The sequence below is a fragment of the Silurus aristotelis genome, assembly GCF_946808225.1.
Source record: "Silurus aristotelis genome assembly, chromosome: 22".
In the NCBI taxonomy this organism is placed as follows: Eukaryota; Metazoa; Chordata; class Actinopteri; order Siluriformes; family Siluridae; genus Silurus; species Silurus aristotelis.
The window spans coordinates 19,469,578-19,486,972 of record NC_139595.1 but is presented as its reverse complement, the minus strand read 5'-3'; the positions used below and the strand labels follow the sequence as shown (position 1 = coordinate 19,486,972).

Genomic DNA, 17,395 nt, shown 5'->3' with positions numbered 1-17,395 from the left:
AATGTGGATGTTGCTGAAACCAGTTCTGAACCAGAGCATAGCGGTGGAAAGACACATTGTCCCAGACAACAATGTATTGCATATGATCGTTTTGATTTGCTGCTGTTATGTTGTGCAATTGGTTCAAGAATGTAAGTATGAGTGCTGAGTTGTAAGGGCCCGTATGGGCATGGCGGTGGAGGACCCCATTCTGTGTAATGGCTGCACAGAGTGTTATATTACCCCCACGTTGCCCTGGGACATTGACTATAGCCCTGTGGCCAATAATGTTTCTTCCCCTCCTTCGTGTTCTCGACAGGTTGAACCCAGCCTCATCTACGTAAATGAACTCATGCTGGATCTCCTCTCCATCCATTTGTAAAACTCTCTGAAAAACAGTGTCATGCAAAATTGTGTAGTTCAGTGTAGATCTGGTATACATATTACAGTACAGTAAAAGATTATGAGACAGTATGCAAGAACACACTGCTAAAGTGAATACATCCTCTGCAGAATCATGCCGCAGTTTCACCCTTTTGGAATTGCGCTCGAAAGGCACTCGATAAATTTGCTTCATTTGAAGATGTCTTTTTTTAGGATGCGCGCCAGTGTTGATGTTGAGACCTGATGGATATCGTTGAAACTGGCGTGGTTATTGACAATGTTAGTTTGGAGCTGATTGAGTGTTATAGCATTGTTGGCCAAAACCATGTCCTCTTCCTCCCCTTCCTCCTCTGTTGACTGCTCTTCCTCCCCTTCCTCCTCCTCCTTGTCCTCCTCCTCGTTCTCCTCGTTCTCCTCCTCGTCTTACTCTTTCTCTGACTCTTTCCATTGTGCTTGAAGACCGATGAACTCACCTGCTGCTTTTTATAGTGCTTATACACCTGATTGGTGTGTCTGTAATTAAGTAAACAAGTGTTTGCACACCTGATGACTGTGTTGAACCAATTGGTTGGACGGTGCAGTAATTTGACAGTCAGTGCTTTGGTATTGCAAGGAGGTGACTTCATGATAGATTTGTGTGTGTACTGTATGTTAAATGTGTTTAGTGTTTTGCAAATCACTGTGTGTAGAGTTTTGCAACAAGTGTGAGGTTGACATTGTGCTTATAGTTGTGCAAATATGGGCTGATGTTTTGCCTCTTGAGTGTAAGGTATTGCTAATAGTGTATTACTTTTAATTTTAGTGTGTAAGCAATCCAAAAAAACTGTAATGTGCTTGTTTCTATAGTAACCACCCAAAACAACAACAATAACAACAACAACAGCAACAAGAACATTAACAATAACAACAACATTCCCAAGAAAAAAGATCAACAAAAACACCAATAATTACAACAATAACAATGATGATGATGATGGGGAAGAAGATGATGAGGATGATGCTGAATTTGATGTTAAAGAAGATGATGATGAAAAGGAATAGGAAGGAGAAGATAATGAGGAGGAGGAAGATGGTGATGTGAGTGTATATCTGCAGGAGATATCTGTGGGGGATTTCTGCAGGTTGTGGAATGTTAACAGCTTCTTCACTGTTTAAAGTTCTGCTTATCGTTTATTATTAATTATTATTATTCTATCTATCTGTCTGTCTGTCTGTCTGTCTGTCTGTCTGTCTGTCTGTCTGTCTGTCTGTCTGTCTGTCTGTCTATCTATCTATCTATCTATCTATCTATCTATCTATCTATCTATCTATCTATCTATCTATCTATCTATCTATCTATCTATCTATCAGTAGGTGGCCATGCACCCTATAGTTGTTGTTCTGTGTGTTCATTCTGAATATTAGTTCTGGATGATGTTTCAATGAACATCAGAACATCAGGTCGTGTGTTTCCTGGTGTGAGTGAATGATGATCTCAAATTATCTCTCTTCCACCCTGAGAACCATCATGATCGCCACACACACACACACACACACACACACACACACACACACACACACACACACACACACACACACACACACACACACACACAATTCCTGAAAGAGTGTTGATCAGACGTCTGCTTCAGACGGTGATGGAGGAAGACTGAAAGGATTCCTTGGCATTTTGTCTGCAGCTCTGGAGAAGGTGGTGCTCAGCAGGTCCACGGCTGCAGGATCGACTTCCAACCTGCATCGCACCACCTGATCCCGCTAATGAGCTAGCCTCTGCTAACATACCGTGCACCCTAATTAGTTCAGGAAGGCAGCGAGGGCCAGGCTGGAACAAATACCTGCGGGTTGATGACGTGTCGTGCTGACGGAACGCCGCGGAGAGCCGAAGATCTGAAGCGTGAGGGAGAGACGAAGGAGACGTCACACTGAAACACCGAGACACTTCTCCTGATTTTATTTCATATCTTTAACCTTGAGTGATGTTTCACATTTACACAAATCCTCATCATTTTCAGGGTTCAAGTTCAAACTTCAGCATGTTTTAATGCCCAAAAAAAACCCTTCAAAATACCAACTAATAAACAAACATGCAAACAAACTGAACAAAATAACTATTTTATAGCAAGATAAAAAAAAACAAGAATTTTATTCACAACATATAAAAAAAAAAAAGTCAATTTGTAAATAAGTAAATAATAAAAGAATAATATTATTATAGTATAATAATCTAATTATTAATCTAATCTGTTGTTTATATATAATATATATTCTTTTTTTTTGTCACTTTCTTTTAAATTGTCCACATGGTGCTGGGATTCTCTCACTTGTTTCTCTCTCCATGCACACTCCATCTCCATCACCTTCATCTGAAGCCTGAACTTTCTTTTAAACCACTTTTCCTTCCGTCCACCAAGACTTCACTGAGAACGTGAGATGATTTTAAACCATAATAGCAGAATAAACCTGAGTCTATTTCCGAACTGCATTATTTCAGGTTCCAGGAACAGCAATAATGATGCAGAGAAAAAAGGAAAATCCATGAAATGATTTGAAGAATCTGAAGAAAAGAACACAGAATTAGTGAACGGTTTCTGACTGAACAGTTTGCAGGTACAAGTACAAAAGAAAGTCAAAAATTGGACTATTAGTACTTGTCTTTTTCAAGAAAAAATAAATGCTCCAGGGTGGTCCTTCAGAAAGCTGATGGTCACTTGAGCTCCAGTGTGACTTTATGATAGAGCGGAATAAAGTGAAGAATCTCCTCAGATACACAAACACCTGCTTGAAATATATATATTTTTTTGATTCCAATTGGTTTCTTCAATCCTGTCTATGAGCTTTGAAGTTCCTATGATCTCATAGCTTTTGGTCTTTGCTCTGATCAGCATCCGCTGCTGTATGACCTCATCTACACAGGGGTTTGTCTCATCTCATTGGAACACCTAAACACTTTGATAAATATGATGTTCTTCTGCAAACTATTAGAGGAACGCAATTATATTAGACGTCTTTGGATGAAGGAGCATGATTTTTTTCCTTCACCTGAACTAGGAGACCCAAACCTGTTCCAGCATGACAACGCTCCTGTGTACAAAGCAGCACCATGAGGATCTGCTTTACATTGTTGAAAAATATGAAAGATCTCCTGCTATAGAGCTAATATAGCTCATCCTGTTCAACACTATTGAACAGGATGAATGTGAACGCTGACTGCACCCCAGACCTCCTCACCTTCTCACCTACATCACTTCCTCCAGAAGTTCTGGAAAGTTCTAAACAAACAGAAGCATAGTGAAGTGATCATGCGTTCATTTATGTCTTCTCATGTATCTTTAGCACATGTGTGTGTGTGTGTGTGTGTGTGTGTGTGTGTGTGTGTGTGTGTGTGTGTATGTGTGAGTGTGTTGGATACTCAGCAAGTAAAGTAGCTCAAGAGCAAAGCAGAAGGCGAGCAATTTTTTGTTGTTCCCAGAAGCGTTCAGAATGGTGATGTGAGAAAGAGAACACACACACACACACACACGCACACACACACACACACACACACACACACACACACACACACACACACACACACACACACACACACACACCAGCAGCATATTTGTTTCTGCATATCTGAGAGCTTCAATATGTAAAAGTATTCTCACAACGAGCTTTTCTGCGCCAAAAGCAACATCTGAGCAAACGGAGGAGGCCCGAGTGTTTGTTCCCCGAGCGGGCCGTGTTAGTGTTAGATGCGAGACGAGTGAGTGTATCCTCCTCCATCCCTGAAGACCAGAGACCATCTGCTTCAGATCCATTACAGAGCTCACTTGGACACACAGAAGGATGCTATAACAATCGATATTTCACCCCACTCATTTATTTCTTCACCATTTCTTAATTGGACCTTGACCTTCAAGCCGGATGTCTTCAGGGAAAGATGTGTTTTTTTATTTTCTTTTTTCTCCTCCTGAGTATTTAAAGTAATGCACATGGGTTAAGACTGGGGCACTAATTAAACAGGCCTGGTTGCCCTTTCCAAAGCAAATCTAGGTCATAAAATTGGTGAATATTGGTACATTAAATGCTGTAAGTACATGACCTACTTAGGACAGGTTGAATTCCTGCTTAACTGTGACATAAATCTGGGAAAATGATTTTTTTTTTTTCCTCAAGGTCTTTCCTCAGAAATACAGAAACAGGATTCTGATGGCAGAAAAGGACGCGTCATTAGAAGGTGAACAAAAGAAGTTTAACTTATAAACTTCTGAAAAGTTTCCTGAGCAAGCGACAGAAGTTTTTTGTGTGATGATGTCATGGATTTAGAATGAGTCCAACACCACAGTTTAATGTAGCTATCATGTGTAATGCTGAGAAGCATTTAATGGTCAGCAGTGGAAGCACCATATCTTCTTGGGAATGATCCTATAACCTTGCAACACCTTTCTTGATGGAGCTTCTTTCAATCTTAAAAACTTTTTTTTAACACTATTTAACAGAAGACCCTTGTGTTTCATTGGTGGTGTTCTTCAGATCATTGTCCTGGTGAATTGTAAAGCTTCACCCCCAACCAGATCTCATTCACTCTTCAAAGGATTTTGATCCAGTATTACTTTTTCAGTATCCCTTTTCTCTTTATTCAGACTCCTCGCCCGGTACTTTTAACAAAAAACATTCAATAGAAACAGACTGAGAGTCATTCAGGTGCCAGGGGGAGGAAACTACAGATACCCTTTTTGTGAATAGATTCTGTCTCATTTTTCTAATATGAAGGTCTGATTTGCTGCATTGATGCCTGTTCTTCTGAAGGTTCTCCCATTTCTGCAACAGAAAATTTGTAGTGACAGTGGGCTCTTAGTTACCTGTCTGATGAAATTCCTTCAACCTCGATTAACCCATTCCCTAACCCCAATACTTAACCCTTACCCCAATCCCAAACCCCAACACTTAACCCTAAACCCAAAACTTAGCCCTAACCTTAATACTTAACCCTTACCCCAATCCCTAACCCCAACACTTAACCCTAACCTTAATACTTAACCCTTACCCCAATCCCTAACCCCAACACTTAACTCTAACCTTAATACTTAACCCTTACCCCAATCCCTAACCCCAACACTTAACCCTAAACCCAAAACTTAGCCCTAACCTTAATACTTAACCCTTACCCCAATCCCTAACCCCAACACTTAACCCTAACCTTAATACTTAACCCTTACCCCAATCCCAAACCCCAACACTTAACCCTAAACCCAAAACTTAGCCCTAACCTTAATACTTAACCCTTACCCCAATCCCTAACCCCAACACTTAACCCTAAACCCAAAACTTAGCCCTAACCTTAATACTTAACCCTTACCCCAATCCCTAACCCCAACACTTAACCCTAACCTTAATACTTAACCCTTACCCCAATCCCTAACCCCAACACTTAACTCTAACCTTAATACTTAACCCTTACCCCAATCCCTAACCCCAACACTTAACCCTAACCTTAATACTTAATCCTTACCCCAATCCCTAACCCCAACACTTAACCCTAACCTTAATACTTAACCCTCACCCCAATCCCTAACCCCAACACTTAACGCTAACCTTAATACTTAACCCTTACCCCAATCCCTAACCCCAACACTTAACCCGAACCCCAAAACTTAACCTTAACCCCAATACTTAACCCTAACCTTAATACTTAACCCTTACCCCAATCCCTAACCCCAACACTTAACCCTAACCTTAATACTTAACCCTTACCCCAATCCCTAACCCCAACACTTAACGCTAACCTTAATACTTAACCCTTACCCCAATCCCTAACCCCAACACTTAACCCGAACCCCAAAACTTAACCTTAACCCCAATACTTAACCCTAACCTTAATACTTAACCCTTACCCCAATCCCTAACCCCAAAACTTAACCCTAACCTTAAAACTTAACCCTAATCTCTAACCACCAACTACCATCCCTAACCCCAATCCCTTAGTTCTAACACTAATCCTAACCCTCACTAGCTTGAGTAATAAAAAAAGACCTGAAAACTTAAATCGTCAATCTTTCCACAAAAGGTCCGGTGTGGCTGCAGGCTGCTTTTATTCCAGTAGGAATAACAGGTACACTTGATACTTGATTGAAGTCCAAGAAGTACTGATTAAACGTGTGGAATCAGGTGTGGTTCCTGCCTGGCTGGAATGAAAGCCTGCAGCCACACCGGCCCTTTTGTGGATATGATTGAAGATCGCTGACTTATGTAAATGTGATATTTTAGACTTTCTTTTCTTTTCTTTTTTTTGTAAATTTACAAAAAACATTCCCCAAAAAGTGTTTATGCTTCTTCATTGTGGAACATTGTGTGTAGATCCAGAAGAAGAAAATGAGAATACTGAACTACCACTAAAATGATTTTCAATATTCTATTCAGTATTATGTTATCAACCTTTTTTGGTTTTTATTTCTAGCCCTGTTTTTATTTTAGGTAGACGTTGTTTTAAAGGAACATGTTCTCAGATGTTTGAAGAATCCAGTAGCCTAGTGGGCATGTCCTACATGATGGTGATTTTTCACTCTCCAGAAGACGAGCCCAGATAACTGAGCTGTGCGCAACCCGACTCTGAATAAGTGTAACTTTCCCGCTTGAGATAAATCAACGAATTTCTAAATGACATGATTAAAAGTGCAGCAGCAGCAGTATATTGTCATGTTGGATTGTTGTTCCAGAAGCTGGGAAGGCGGATACTTCTCACCGTGGCTGTTTATGTCTGGAAGACGGCATATTTGCTCGAAGCTGGTCATCGTTTTGCTTCTGCTATTCGCAGCCTCGCCCCAATCTCACACTCGATTAAAGGAGCTATATTAGGTGTGGGTTGAACCGTGTTGTTTGGAGGCTAATTGCATGTCTATTTGGAGCTCAGGAAAAAGGACTAACACCACACAAGCGATCTGAACTTCTCTTTCTGACAACGTAATAAACGCATTGCAAATGAAGTGCTAAAATGAGATCTCTGGATGGAACGAGAGAGAGAGAGAGAGAGGGAGAGGGAGGAAGAGAGAGAGAGAGAGCGAGAGAGAGAGAGAGCGAGAGAGAGAGAGGGAGAGAGGGAGAGGGAGGGAGAGAGAGAGAGAGCAAGAGAGAGAGAGAGAGAGAGCGAGAGAGAGAGAGGGAGAGGAAACCATTAAAAAAACACATCCCTTTCTCACTAATAAGCTCCTAATATGCTGCTGCATGCAGACTGTGTATTCAGAGTCCAGACATCATGGCAGTTTGCATGTGACATCACAGGACAAGAAACAAGTGTCTCGTTCTTCTCTTGTCCTCTTCAGCAAGACGGCGTCTCTCTCTTAAATCTCACTCAGTGTTTACAGCCTCTTTGTGCCACTTTAAACGCCCTGTTTGACAGCTAAATAGCACACGATAAAACACACACCGAGCCCCAGATTCGAAGATATCGCGATTGCTCTTTCCCTCCTTCTGTTTTATTGGGTGAAAAACATTCATCATTACACACACACACACACACACACACACACACACACACACATACCTGTTTTTGCTACTGGGTGGGGACACATGACAAAATGCAGCCTGGTGGGAACCACCCTTTGTGAGTGGTCTACAGACAAGGCAGAAACTGATCCACAGTCAGTTTACAGCTGTTATAACGGCCATCACTTGTAAACTTGAGTCCGACCCCCAGAAGACTGACCTGACATTTTACTTACTGCTGGGGACCCAGTCAGGTTGAAGACCCTCCTGGGGACCTGTGATGTAATGTTTTGATATGCTAATTATTGACGTCACTGTGCGTGTTTAAAAGGTTACCAATGGGGACCTCACCTCAAACTTTTTAAATCAGCATTTAAACACAGGTCAGCAGGTGCTCCCTGCTACCTCTAAACACAACTGTACTGCAAATACAATACAATTCAAATAAATTGTATTCAAATAAATGATTCTTTGGCAAAGTTCGTTCTGACAACTTTATTTGTCATAGCAAAGGTGAAACATGGGTGTGGATGGACAAATGTGAACAAGGAGTGCCAAACTTTTCCATGAACACCTTTATTTTATTTTCTCACACTCCCTCTTGAGTGCTGTGATTCGGTTCTTTATGTAAAATTTCACGGCTTCCCAGGTTCTATTCTGGAGCAATACCGGAGCTGACCTGATGCAGTCTTCACACTCTCTTTTCCCTGGTACCCTGCCAGATGTGATGAAATGTAGAAGTTTGTTCTCCACTGCCTTCACCTCATCTTCAGTCCATTTCCTCTTTTGGTTTTTTGACACACCTAAAAATGTAAATAATTTTACCTCAACTTTCAAAGAGACAATCTTTCACCTCACTTTAAAAAGCTGAGTGTAGAGTACACCAGCAACCAATACCAAGTAGTACCAGACCATTACTACTGAGGCCTAGAATACTTTAATATTCAGTACATCAGCAGGAAACTAGACTCCATTCAATGCAGCTGCTGGCTAGGTCGCCATATGTCACTTTCAGAAATACTGTACATTTAAAGTCTTATTAGAGACCACTTTAATGTAAAGTCGCAATAACTAACTAGGCAACTCAGTTCTGAGCGGTGCGGTCCTGACTCTTTACCTGACTTTGAAGGCAACTCCTTCTCCTTTACCGACTTGTCGCCAAATGAAAGTTCTTCTGGAAGATAAAGCAAATAAACACTTCAACATTTTGGGGCACTGTAAGCAAATGCATCAATAATGATGACTGTTCAAGATCATCCTCAGAGGACAGGTTTGACTTTACCTGTAGCTTTTGAAGGGGAATGACGTCGCTTCTTTGGCTGAGGCATGTCACTCTCCCTCGAAGACTTGCTGCCAACCGAAGATTCGTCTGAAGGACAGAAAATAAAAAGGCTTTCACCGTACACCATAACCAAAAGCAAGCAATTAAAAAAATACATATGAAATACAGGTTGTTCTAGGCAAGATAAGGCCAGACCAATCTATTCTCATATTGTATCGTTTATATAAACAGTCAAAGGCAGAGATAGCGATGGCCATGGTCTGAATTGGGCAGCATATTGACGTGGTCTGAGAAAGACAACTGGTCAGTCAGTCATGAGTCATGACACCCAGGTTTCTCACAACTGATTTGGATTCAGGTTGTCACTCTGTAAGAGGAATTCAGAGACCTGTTTAAAAACTGCTTTTTTCATAGCCTCAGATAAAAATGGGAAAAGTGAAATCCGCCAATATTTTCTTAACCCAGCAGAACTGAAAGAAGGTTTGAGATCAGTATGCATGTTTGATGGATAGAGGACACAGCCTGTCCAGACATGAGCTTAGTGTAGAGCAGAGAGACTCTATGGCATCATTGACCTCCAGTGAGGAAAATGTGTCGATGTAGAGTTAAGGTGACCAATGAGAAGTGGGTGGGAAACAGGTTGCAGTAGAAATAGTGGTACCAGTAGTGGTGTAACAGAGAATGAAATTAACTGAATGAAACAGTGGTCAGAGATGTGCAGAGGCGTGACCAGTAGGCATTCAGTGGAACAGCTTGAGTGAGAAGGAGTTCAAGATCCTTACCTGCTTATAGTAAGTCAGAGGGCTGCAAACCTGTTTTATCAGGGACAGCCATACAAATTTTTATAATACAACTAGCAAAATCAATATCTTCGATCATTCTTTTTCATTGATAATAAAAATTCCTTATCATCATTGATAAGGAATTCTTTATCCCCCAGGAATTCACATCAGACCATACCTGTAGATGCTGAAGAGGAGTGACATCGCTTTTTCGGCTGGGGCATCTCACTCTCTTCATCCTCACTTTCAGACACATCACTATCACTACCTACGTTCACTTTCTCTGCAGAAATGCGTGTAAAAAAAACATTTGTCGTCATGCACCATGTAGAGTTTCTTGTAACTGAACTAAATGTCAATATATAATACATATAAGAGCTTACCATAAGGCTCAAGGTGAATTTCATCAAGGTTTTTCCCCTTGAATTCTGATACTCTGCCCTGTTCAAGGGCCATCAGCACCTTGCTGATCTTTGCTAACTGTAACGTCCCTTCAGGCAACCGGTAAAACTTTCTATGGACTCTTATATCATGTCCCAGAAAATCTGCTAACTGGTCCATCTCAGTATCTGTCAGATTAAGCACTTTAGATAAAGTCGCAATATGTTTTCGCAGCTTTGTGGATGACAGATTCTTTGGATGTTTGGCTCCACACTGGTGAGCAACCTTCCTAATGCATTCTGTGCCATGGTAGAATGAGTTCTCAGTCATGGGCTTTGCAAAAAAAAAATTATTTTCATCCAGTACACCACATGTTTGACGATTCTTTACAAGTAGCTCCATGGAGTCCATCATACTTGGGGTCAGGAGTATTGGCACCTTTCGGTCTCGCTTGCCTCTAATTTCGATGCGTTGGAAATGCTGACAGAGCTTCTGCTCAACTTCAGATAAAGCATCAGCGACATCGGAATGTAAAACAGATGTGTTTCGGAGAAGATACGAATTCAACCTCATTTTCGAAACTTCTCCTGCTCTCCTGCGATTGAACAGAATTACTTCACACAAAGTTATTTGGGCAAGATTTGACCAGTTCTTCTGACTTTTCTCAAGTTTGAGCTTTGCTTGGTACAGATTAGTTTGATTGCTGAGATGCATGTGCATTTTTTTAACATCCTCAGTAAAAGGGAGAAGTTCTGGAGAGTTCCATTTCGCTTCATGAAGCGTCTTCAAGGCTGAGGCTGACACACATTCATTCCATTTTGTGGCATACATTTGCTTAAACATTTTTACATGTTGGACATCATTTTCCTCTCCTGCGATCATTGCTTCACATTCTGCAATATCCGACATTTTTTTAATGTTGTGGCCCAGTTTTAATGCCAAAGATGGAACTGTGAAGACCTCATCTTCATCTCGGAATCCTGAGGTATCTTTAACAGCCTTGATAACATGATAGAAGTTTGCAGGTATGAAAAAGTCTTTAATACTCTGTAGATGTCCCAATTTCCTAGCACACACCAACAGCCTTCCAGCCTCACGCATTTTAGTTCTGATGTATTCGTGCTTGGTTTTGTCGCTCCCCATTTTGTTGCACAAGTGTTCTCCAAATTTGATGATACATGGATCACTTTTAACCGCCTGCGTTACTTCATCTTGCTTCATGTCGCTGATCAGTTTCCATAATTTTTTTGTTACTCCTTCAGGAACAGGCTGTGCGTAAGCACAGAGTGCTTGAACTCTGGATCTACCTTGTTTTGTGACCTCGCACTTCTTGGCCAGGTTGCACCTTTGCATATGCCTCCAAAGTGCTTTTCGTCTGAACAGCCCTTGGCAATTTAAACAGTGCATGTAGTCCTTGACATTCACGTGTTTAGCTGTGGTTTGCTGCCGTGGCACCAACACTCCTTTGCCAGCTTTTAGAACATGTGTGTTGTGTGCACGGTTCCCTTTATTCCTCAAAAGATCCAAATTAATCCTCCTTTCTTTAGAACTCTTTGGAAAAGAAAGAGCCTTTGCTACCTCCACCTCATTCTTATGAACTTGAGCCAAGTGTCTTGCCATTTTGCAGAATGGTTTGGAGCAGTAAAAGCAATACTGCTTTTTGTTAAACATTCTTTGGCCTTTTGCAGTCTTTTTCAGTTTCATCACTGAAACCTCTTGACTGCAGTCATTGTCTGAATGAGTCATTGTCTCCTTATCTTCAAGTGGAGAACATTCCTTGTCTTCATTCATGGAAGATGAGGAAGTACCAACATTCCCGTTTAATGTCACATTGGGAGATGAGGGACTGGACGAAGGCTGTGGAAGGCTCTCTTCAGAACTGCTCTCAGATTCAGGCACGTAATCATCTTCGCTGATGTCAATGCTGCTAACTGTATCATCTGAAGTGGAAATGATGCCCAAGGATTTTTTGGTAAGCTGTAAATAAAAAAAATATTTTATTGATTTAGTTTTACACCATAATCAAAGTGGATTTCTGTATGCAGGGTTGAATGGAAGTTCAGAGTATATCTAAGATTAAAATAAAATAAGCCTATAAACAAAAACACTTTGTACCACCTTCACTTTTACAAACATAGGGGCCTTAATTAGTAGTAACTACTACATTCTTAAAAAAAAACTGTACAAGCAAGCAGTATGGAGAGCGGGAGTAGCGCATGCCCATTGTGCTTTCAGACTGGCAGCATTTGCGGCGCACAGCTGAACTGTGGCATGTGTACTGCAAATACAGAAGAGTATCGTCCATTCTAGGGCTGAAATGATTCCTCGAGATTAAAAAAAAAAAATCATTGAGGCAAAGTCATTTGCGTCAACACCTTGTTTAGTCCATTTAACTGCACGCGGTCATGTTGCAGGAAGACAATTTTTATGTCAGGGTTGGGGGGGGGGAAAGTAATAAAAAGTAGCATTCCAAAAATTGTAGGGGGATCAGAGATAAATCATTAATTTGTTGATTTTAATAAAGACGCATTACATGGTAAAACGCAATGAATGAGTGTCATTCTTTGACTTTCATTTTTAGCTCATTTCAAGATCTTCAGGATGTTACACTGCACATTTAAGTTTCTTTTGCGGCAGTTTGCACATCGGCTTAAGATATACGAGCAACTCAATGAAGAAAGCACTATTGCGAAATGTTTAAAGGGGTTTTATATATATACTTGATATATCCGAAATACACCATTAAAACGTTAATAAAAGCTAATAGCGTAACAAATGGCAGAACGAGCTGTAACTGTGCGCGTCGATTTGTTGTTGCAGCACTACTTACAAATACACTGTCAGTCCTCTTTAGCTCCGGGACATCACAGGCCCTTGGTGATGGAGAAGAACTGGTCAAATCAAGAATTACTGTCTCTGCATCACTGTCTGGGTCCTGGCAAAAGAGATGAATATAAATCAAACATGTATGCGCAGATCAACAGTGGCTGCAAGGTGTATACAGAAATTACATATAATACCTTTTACTACCCTTTTTATTACCTTCAAAATATATTTTTTTAATACCAGCACAACTTCAAGCTGCAACTGTAGTGGCGTAAATAAAATAACTTTCCAAATGGAATAATATATTGCATCACAATGTAACAAGGTCATTATAACTTAACCAACACTGGACTCAAAAACTGCTCACAGAGAATAGAAATAAAGACATAAGAGGAAGGAGACATCTTCATAGATCATTAGTCAGTAAGTCTGATGTGTGAGCAATCTAAAAAAGAAGTGGCCGTGAAGTACGCATAGGTGTTATTAAAATAAATTAAGCTGATACATTTAAGTAAAGCAGAGGGATTAATCAAGATGTTACAATGGGCCTTTGTCCATAGTTTTTAATCAATGTCAAAAAGTAACAATTGCATAACAATGTTGGACATTTGAATGAACAGCTACCCATCAAAATTTGAACCAAATTTCCAAGTGGAAAATAAAAAGAGGAAAAATAAAACGTGGAAGCAACCAGATAATAATAAAGTGCAACTTTACACTGTAATTATGTAAGTATGTGACAGAATTCACTGCCTGTAACATTGAGCCTATGTTGAAGGTCATTGGTTAATTCTGTTATTTCCTTAAGTCAATGAAAACTTTAATTGACTGACTGATTGCATTATTAATATAATATGTCCTTACCAGATACTCTATTTTTTGAAAGTTAGATATTTAAGATGACTATAATTTGTTTTTATCTAATGTTGCTCAGTTTAAGCAAACATTTTTGTAATCAGCAAGTTCAAAGTAAGTACAGTGCACAGTATGAATACACCTGACCACATCTGAACATACATACATAAAATATATATATATATATATATATATATATATATATATAAAAAACTAAATGCAAGATAAAAGTCCTCCTGGTCAGGTTAACATAGTGTTGTCAAATTCATATATATATATATATATATAATTTTTTTTTTTACGTACACAAACTTACCGAGGATTGTTTGCTGCACATCAGCTGTAAGGCAAGGATGTCCTGCTTGAGGGGAGATTGGACCTGATCGTCTGGGGTCTGGTGAGGCATGATTGGGCCAACACTTGGTGTTTCCTCTGAACTTTCCTTAGCCTGAAATAAGTTAATATTTGATTTTATATTAATATTTAGTTTATGCAGGCAATGTTTTTGTACATATAATCCACTAGATTTCTATTCATTTCTAGGAAACACTCAACAGAATACAAGAACAATTTAACTACAATATTATACAGACTAAATGAGTACAGTGATTTAGGCTACTTCAATTTCCATGCATGAAATTTCAACAGGAAAATAGGCCTACCTTCAGTCTCCTGGCACATTCATCATGATGGTTTCTCAGTCTTGTGATGCGACGTTCAAACCTGTCTTTGGTCTCCGTGCTGATCCCTTTGTTGGGTTGATTTGGTCTGTTAGAAAGGTGTAATAAACTCAGTAACTGTACACATACATCAAACAGTACACATGCTTTTACACAATGTCCAAACCGCAAGCCATCGCTGTCCCAGCTCATGAACTCACACTATTACACAACAGGTGCGACATTCACCAAGATGCGGCAAATGGCTATCAAATTAAGTGAAAATATGAACTCTGTCGACACGGGATTTTATTGTCTTTTGGATCACGAATACGACGACTGACGAAATAATTAATGAGCCCTTATTCCTATAAGGTGCTGATAGTGTAGCGCAGGCCTGAACTTGTGATTACCAACATCATTAACGTCTCTCTCCAATCCTAAACTTTTCAATTATGAACAGGACACGGTTTTTTATTATTTTCCATCTGTTTTGAGGTAAAAATTAACGTTCAGAAAAAGTGTCATTAGGTTAATGCCCTCAAATAAGCCGTTAGACTAGCTATGTCCATTAAGTATTAATGTGAAGACGATGTACATTACTGTCTAAACTATAAAGCACATCATATAATCAAGCAAATTCTTACCGAACTTAATTTAAGACGCAAACCAACAAGCTTGTTAGTTATGCCTGCCTAAATCTGTCCTTGCTACCTACAGCTAAATCACCTTTTAATTAAAAGCAATCGGTTTAATTGACGATATACCTCCTCATAGTACTACTATAAATAGCCAAAATGAAGTTTACCATGGTATTTATGTTGTAAAACAAACAGTCTTACCTTATTTTCTCCATGTTGCGTCCATTAGAATGATGATCTTCACATGTCGTTGTCATCTCAAAATGGCTGTGAATAAGCTCCTGCGTCTGCACTCCAATTAGTCTCTGCACTCCAATTAGTCTCTCCACATCCGAGCAAACTTTTTATAAACTAAAATGGCGGCCGCAGCTGCGTGATGTTAATCTTAATAATTGCGAAATGGGGACTTGAGATGTCAGGTGAACACACACTCTTGAAACTTCCATTGGGCTCATTGAGCCTTCTGAAAGGGGGGAGGGGGTTGGTTACGGTGGGGACTAAATATGTCAGGTGAACACACAGTTCTTGAAACTTCCATTGGGCTTCTGACAGACAGTCTGTTGCCAGCAGTGTTTTGTTTAGACCCTTACATGACATGAGCAAGCTGATTATGTTTTATGTCTGATGCAAAACAGAAGTGATGAGATCCAAATATCAAATATATAAAGGACATATAACAATCAATGTAAATTGTGTAAAAAAAAAATTGAAAGTTCATTTGTTTAATTCAACTCAAATTTTGGAACTCATGTATTAAATAAATTCAATGCACCTAGACTGAGGTACTTTAAGTCTATGGTTCTTTTAATTGTGATGATTTTGACTCACATTTAACAACAACCCACCCATTCACCATCTCAACAAATTAGAATACTTCATAAGACCAATAAAAAAATGGTAACACTTTACAATATGGGTGCAAAAATATGCATTAATTGATGCTTAACTAATGCACAGATAATCATGAATTAATGTATGACTCATGAAGAACTAAACCATTAATTAATGATTACTGCATCAGCACTAATGAACATCCTATATAATTAATAGATTAAGTAATCATTAAATTGTTATTGGTTAAATGTGTAATATTGTATTGATTCCTTAATAACATACTATATGAACTAATAGTGTAAATTCATATGTTAATTACCACAGTGGGTCAAAGTCATGCATTTCAACTTCCAGTTGTCTGCTTTAATTAAACATTAGTTAATGATTTTTCTAATGTATCATTACGTTATGACTTTACTTGTTGAGGCACATGACTATTAACTAATTGTTAAGTAATATGTCAATGTGGTTATGGCTTTTGAATACATTTTTAAATTAGTTAATAGTCATGTGCCCCAGCAAGTAAAGTTCTCGAATCATTTGCAAAACAGTAAATGCATTTCTCAAAACAATTTGTACAAATAGCAAAACACAATGGATTACCTGCAAAAGCCAATCTCTTGCACAAAATCTCTAGTTCATCTCTCAAAAGTAAATATCTGTGTCAATAAACATGTCAGTGCCATGTCCTTTTGTACGGATAAGACAAGTCAAATTGCTTAGTCATGCAGTGTACTCTGGAGGGATGTTCTCTGGAGGGAAGTTTTGATGACAACTGTAAATTGTAGTTTACAAATGTGAACATAGGACATAGGATTTTAGAAATGTGAACATAGGACAATCTCTTTAGGGAAAACTGTACATGTGGTGCTGTAGGAATTACAGTGCAGTCTTCCTACACCTCCTGACATTCCTGTCTGTTGGGCCACAAATTCTCATCCACATCACAAGGAATTTCTTCTCTCGCGATGCAGCATGGAAAGAATCTTTTTAGAGTGTCTTATACAGCCTCTGCAGGCCTTTACCAATTCAGGACAGATTTAGAAAAAAGTCTAATGGAAATGTATAGAAATATGCTTCACATATTATGACAACTTGTTCAACCATTTTGCATGTAAAGACTTATGCAATGAACTGATGCCTAAATGTTGTGGGGGTGAGACTATTTAACAGAGACCCATTATAATACATTTTGATCAACATGACATAAGCAACTGATAATGTAGGAAACAGAGAACTGTACATAATAATTTGCATGGACGTACCAAAGCATTTGCAACTTGTTCAAAAAAACGAGAAACAGAAATA

General features: G+C 39.3%; 1 protein-coding gene and 1 long non-coding RNA gene across 2 annotated transcripts; both read right to left on the bottom strand.

The window, feature by feature from the left end:
- Positions 1 to 8,307: 8,307 nt before the first annotated feature.
- LOC310717104 (uncharacterized protein) lies at positions 8,308 to 13,860 on the bottom strand (the record flags this gene model as incomplete). Its single annotated transcript, XM_083524776.1, has 7 exons — positions 8,308 to 8,630; positions 8,945 to 9,001; positions 9,110 to 9,196; positions 10,070 to 10,174; positions 10,275 to 12,249; positions 13,103 to 13,207; positions 13,849 to 13,860. 7 exons carry the CDS (start codon positions 13,858 to 13,860, stop codon positions 8,404 to 8,406), a joined length of 2,568 nt encoding a protein of 855 aa, XP_083380902.1. The 3' UTR covers positions 8,308 to 8,403.
- Positions 13,861 to 14,268: 408 nt separating this feature from the next.
- On the bottom strand, positions 14,269 to 16,750 carry LOC310717785. The gene is made up of 3 exons (XR_014530909.1): positions 15,455 to 16,750; positions 14,616 to 14,721; positions 14,269 to 14,401 (listed from the first exon to the last, which is right to left on the bottom strand). It is a non-coding gene; the product is annotated as an uncharacterized lncRNA (long non-coding RNA).
- Between the last annotated feature and the right edge of the window lie 645 nt (positions 16,751 to 17,395).